Raw genomic sequence first — 6,000 nt, 5'->3', positions numbered from 1 at the left:
AAGAAGTTGGGCGTTGAGAACACCCAGGAAGTCTCTCCAGCAACTTCAGCGTTTCCCAATCTGGGAGGGGTTTCGCGTACACACTGCCATACCCCGGCGTGGGCGGGGCTAAGTGGGGCCGCGGGCGGAACCAGCGTCGCTCCGCCCCAGGCGCGCGGCTTGACTGGCTCAGAACTACCGCTCCCAGAAGGCCGTGCGAGTCCTGGAAGCGGCGGCGGCGGCGGCAGGAAGGGCGCGAGGGGCGGTGGGCGTGCGTTCTTGCTGGTCTGTCGGGCAGCTAACGCGAGCCTGAGGGGAGGACGTGCCTCTGAGCGTCCCCTGTACCCCGAGCACATCTAGGCGAGCCCGCGCCTCTGCCCACAGGGCGGGCCCGGGGCCGGTATGTAGGGCGCTGGGTGCGGAGGCCGTCGGCGCGGCGGGGTGTGCGCGGAGGACGCGCCGAGGATGGAGAGAGCGATGGAGCAGCTCAACCGCCTAACGCGCTCTCTGCGCCGCGCCCGCACCGTGGAGCTGCCCGAGGGTGAGCCGGGTCGCGGGGGAGAGGCGCCGGCACGACCCGGGGCTGACGAGGGTGGGATTCGGGTCCCGGCCGAGGCGAGGTCTGCTGAGCAAACAAACCGAAAGCCGAGAAAACGCCCACTTTTACTTTAGCTGACTGTGGGGGGCCGGGAGCCTCAGGCAACCCCTCTCCGCTGCTAGCGCCCTGACGCGTGGGAGTTTGCGGGAAGGGAGGCGTCGGCTAGGGCCTTGAATGCCGGGAGAAGCCGTTACAGAGATATTTCCGACTATCGATTAGAGGTTTTTGGCTAGGGGCAGAAATATCAGCCAGATAGTGGAGACCCGGGTTCAGAGAGCGTTATGGGTGCGGGTACTTTTACAGTTAGTGCTGGCTGGGGAGAGAAAGATGCTCCAAAGTAGCATTTCTTTAAGCTGCTTGGGGTTGGTGAGTTGGGGTGGGGCGGAGAGATAGGTTAAGCGCACTTTTTTTAAGATGTGGGGGACTACTGTATTTTGACAATAAACAGACAAAAGAGTGTGAAACACCAAACTTGTACTGTTAAAGTGGTGTGTGTATACGCATATGCGCTTTTCTTTAATATGCATGCTTTCCTTCGTTTTATTCATCAGACATGCATGGAGTGGGCTAGGTGTGGGCGGGGGCGCATCTACGAAGGGCTAAGGCTTGGTCCCTGTCCTTGGTCCCTGGATTTTAGTTCTGTGCACTGGGGTTTCCTTCAGGCAGGTGAAACACTGATGGTAAAACAGGTGAGGAGAGCCGTTTTTGTTTGCTGCCTAATGAATTCAGACGTTTTAGTGGCAGTGGGAGAAGGCAGTGCTGTCTCAGAAGAGGCTTTTGGTTCTTTATGCCTAAGAGAAAGATGTAGAAGGAAGTTATGGCTGGTAAGTTGTTTTTTCCTTCATGGTAATAGTTTATTTTACTTCATTTACGTTGCTGCTGGTGAGGTGAATTGTAGTCAGAGAAGGAGGCCTTGAAAGAGAATCATCATTTGTTAATGTGAAATTGAATACTTGGGGGATGATTTTCTTGAAAAGATTTCCCTCATTCTACTTGAGATTCAGAATAGGGGTGACTTGTGTTGTCTGTCAAAAATAATTTTGTATTTGGTACTTTCGTAGTATGAAGCTAGTTCACTTAAAATAATCCTGATTTTAGTAACCAGACTTCCTGGTTCAGTTTTTTCTCACTTTCCTTTCCAACTTTCACCTTTGAATCCATTTCCTAAGTACTGCTATCATACATATTTTTCATGTCATATTTTTGGTATAGATTAATAAAGAAGACCTCATGCATAGTTTCACTGATGATTGCAATTTATATTGCCTAGTTTTAATTCTGATTTTTTAAATTTAAATATCATTTAGAAGACTTTAATATGTACTGTTTTCTAATTTTCAAAGTTATGTATTTTTATTGTAGAAAATTTGGAAATGAAAGAATAAGGCAATTAAAAAATCTGTATTTCCACAGTATTGACTTTTGTTTTCTATTTTCCTTTCTTCTCTGTCTCCCAAATTAATATCATTCTGCATAAAGTCTTCTATTTTGATTTTAGAAAACATATCACAGACATTTTTAATATCCTTAAATATGCTTGATGACTTTGTAGTTTTTCATAGGATGCATGTAACAAATCTTGAATCTAATTTCTTTTTTTATAACTGATTTTAGGAAGAAAGTCTTTTTACTTAAGACTTAGTTTGCACCTTTAAAAATTTCCCTAAGTTTAGTTCCTAAAAGAATTATAGAGTCATATGAGCATTCTGAGGCTTTTGGTGTCAGTCTTCCAAACTTTTTGTAAAGTTCCACCTGTGAGAGTGCCTGGTGGAACTCTCCACCAGGAGAGTTTAATTAAAATTTAATTATTTAATTAATAATTTATTTAATTAATAATTTAATTAAAATGAAAATATTTAATTTTAATATTAAAATTAAAATAAAACTTGTTCCCATTTTGCTAGAGGAAAAAAAGTGTCTTATGTTTGTTTCTCTCATAGTGTGTTCATTTCATTCCTTGAATTTTTCTCTTCCCCCAAATTCTTATGAATTGTTTTGAATTCTCTGAGCTTGACTCTTTCAAGTATTTCATATATAATGCATTCTACTTATAAAAATCCAGACTGTTGTATTTGCGTTTTAAGGGCTGAACAGAAGTTCTGAGATTTCTCAAAATTTGGGAAAGAATCAAATATTTATTTTGCCTTGTTTGAATTTAGTAATTAATAAGCATCTAGTTGGAATAGATTATTAAGGTTGGAAAGTTTTAAGTCATCTTTTATGCTAATGTTCACTTTATTCCATGGGATGAAACTACTTTTTGAGACATTGAATTGGATATTGGTGGGGGGTAGTGGGAGAAATTTATGTTTCCTTTGGCTGGTGAAAGTCTGAGTATTATACAAAGTAATGGAGTGCAGTTGTTGAGACATCCTAGACAGGGCTAACATTGGAATATTATTGTGAAAAGAAATAAGGCAAAGAGGAAAGATTACTTTAGGGATATGAATTTTCAGTGGACTTTAAAAGATTGGTTTGTATTCACCTATGTGGAGAAAATAGTCTTAAACTACTTCATTTACAGTTAATATAGTTTGTTTAATATAATTATAGAACTTGAACCTTTCTCGCATATGTTTGAGTGATGGTTGCATCCATCTGATGGTTTGAGGAGAAATTATGTATGATGTAACGAATGTGAGCTTCTTGTTCTTTAAGGTTTTCCTTTTAGTTGTTGAGTTCTGAAACTTTGCCAGTTAATAAAGATTGCGATGTATCTGATAAACTGAGAGATTAAACTTTTCTCATCACTTTGAGAACTATAATTGGTCATCAAGGTGTCTTCATGAGTTCAGTGAGAGGAAAGCATCCAACCACAAATTTTGTTTTATACTTTAATATAGTATTTCTTGGATAGTCACCTTCTCCTGCTGTAATTGTGATTACATTTATTTCTTCTTACTTATCTTTTTAGTGTATGTGAACTGTGTTTTTATAAAGTGCTCAAAAGATTTGACAAAAAAAAACTACGTGTCAATTTTATTAAAAACAAATAGAGGGTGCTTGGGCTGTTCAGTGGTAGAATGCTCGCCTTCCATGCGGGAGACCTGAGTTCAATTCCTGGGTCATGTACCCAAAACAAACAAACAAACAAACAAACAAACAAACAAACGAATAGAAATGAACACCTTCTAAAAGCCTTATGATGTTAATGTAGTTCTCATTCCCACCAGAAATTATTCACCATCTTGATTTATAAATTTTAGTTCATAAATAAGAGTATTTCCTAAACGGCTTTGTTTATCATGGAGTGAACTAATTGAAACTGTCATGGTTTAGAAGTTCATTTTGATTGGGGTGTGTTTTATATGAGAAAAGGAATGTTGGTTGCTATGCCAAGGGAGGTCTAATGCAGTGTTTTTTGACTCCTGGTAATGACTCATTGGTAGTTACTGAGAACAATTTGGTGGGTTGTAATCAGCGTTAAAGAAATGAAATAGAATAAAGCAAATTAGTGTGTATTGCACATATTAAGAATAAGTATTACATTGTGAACCTTTTCATTGTTGTATATAGTTTATACCAGGTTGCAGTGTAAGATGTATTTCTTATCGCTGGGGCGCTGAAATCAGTCAAGTTTGTATTCCACCTCAGCCATGAATATGCCACAGTCACGCAGCTTGTTACTTAATTAACTTCTTAATGCTTTGGTGTTCTCATTTGTAAAATGGAGATGATGATAGTACTTACCTCATAAGGTTGTTTTAAGAATAATAGATGATGCATATGAAGTGTTTGGAGCAGTGCCTTTCTTATATCGTGCTGTTATTAATGAGATTATTTATTATTTCATTTTTGTATGAGAGAGTTGTTGCATCTGCACACTGTCATCTTGTGAATGTCAACTAGGACTAAAGAATAAATGTTGCTAGTCCTAGTGAGTACTGTTTACTCGCAATTAATAAAATAATAAAAATTTGAAGAAATGATAGTAGCTTTTAAAATTGCTCCTCTTTCAGTATATATTTCTAGATATAGCAATTATGTTTTCAAAAACATAATCACAATACCATTTTATCATAGCCAAAACATTAACAATAATTTTAATTATCAAATACCCAGTTTATGTTCGTTTTTTTTCTCCCTCTCAAAATTGTCCCTTCCAGTTGGTTAGTTTGAACCAGAATCTAAACAGGGTCCAAATACTATAGCTCGTTGGTTCATCTCTTAAGACATTCTATAACAGTTCCTCTTCCCTTTAAAAAAAATTTTTTTAATTTTTAAATAATTCTACATTTACAGAAAAGTTGCATGATAGTACAGAGTTCTCATGCACCCTTTCCATAGCTTCCTCTGATGTTAACATCTTATAAATCATAGTACAATTATCAAAACTAAGAAATTAATATTGGTGTAATACAATTAACTAAATAACAGACATTATTAGAATTTTACCGGGTTTATCACAAATGTCCTTTTCCTGTTTTAAGATCCAATCTAGGAACCCACTTTGTCTCCTTAGTTTTCTCCAAACTGTGATAGTTCTTCAATTTTTCCTCGTCTTTTGTGGCTTTGAGATTTTTTAAGAGGACTGGTCAGTTATTTAGTAGAATGCCCTCCTTTGGGGATTTGTTTGGTGTTTTCTCATGATTAAAGCTAGGCATTTTGTTAAGAGGATTACAAAAGTAACATTCCACGTACCATACAGTATGTGGAACATATTAGAGACTAGATGATGCCCTTATTATTATTTCTGGTAATGCTATCCTTGATCACTTTATTAAGGTGGTGTCTTTTGGGTTCTCCACTATAAATTACTATTTTTCCTTTGTAATTAATATATATTTTGGGAAGATACTTTCCTTTTCTTTTTAATATTTTTATTGTGAAATCTTTACACACATACAGCCCACCCATAGTATACAGTCAGTGGCTCAGAATGTCATTACATGGTTGTGTATTCATCACCATGATCATTTTTAGAACATTTACATCACTTCAGAAAAAGGAAAAGAAAAAAGAAAAAACTTATACATCCCATCCTCTTACTGCTCCCTCTCATTGACCATTAGTATTTCAATCTACCCAATTTTTTCCCCTTCTTCCTCCCCTATTATTTATTTATTTTTTTATCCTTATTTTTTAACTCATCTGTCCATACCCTGGATAAAAGGAGCACCAGATACAGGGTTTTCACAACTACACAGTCACATTGTGTAAGCTATGTAGTCAAATCTTCAAGAATCAAGACTACTGGAATACTGTTCAACAGTTTCAGGTACTTCCCCCACTAGCCACTTCAATACACCATAAACTAAAAAGGGATATCTATATAGTACATAAGAATAACCTCCAGAATAATCTTTCAACTCTGTGTGAAATCTCTTAGCCACTGAAACTTTATTTTCTACTCATTTCTGTCTTTCCCCTTTTGGTCAAGAAGGCTCTCTCAGTCCTATGATGCTGGTCCTGGCTTGTCCCAG

At 38.1% G+C, this 6,000-nt stretch overlaps 1 protein-coding gene across 4 annotated transcripts in view; it reads left to right on the top strand.

The window, feature by feature from the left end:
* Nucleotides 1–211: 211 nt before the first annotated feature.
* HACE1 (HECT domain and ankyrin repeat containing E3 ubiquitin protein ligase 1) overlaps nucleotides 212–6,000 on the top strand; it is a 115,837-nt gene continuing 110,048 nt past the window's right edge. For all 4 annotated transcript variants that reach the window (XM_077162512.1, XM_077162513.1, XM_077162510.1 and 1 more), the window contains exon 1: nucleotides 212–520. In XM_077162512.1, the coding sequence (XP_077018627.1) occupies nucleotides 445–520 (76 nt within the window). In that variant the 5' untranslated portion in view covers nucleotides 212–444. The remainder of the gene's footprint in view (nucleotides 521–6,000) is intronic.

Source organism: Tamandua tetradactyla, chromosome 5 (assembly GCF_023851605.1).
Source record: "Tamandua tetradactyla isolate mTamTet1 chromosome 5, mTamTet1.pri, whole genome shotgun sequence".
NCBI classification, from domain to species: Eukaryota; Metazoa; Chordata; class Mammalia; order Pilosa; family Myrmecophagidae; genus Tamandua; species Tamandua tetradactyla.
The sequence above is the reverse complement of the archived record's forward strand: the minus strand, read 5'-3'. Positions and strand labels throughout refer to the sequence as shown.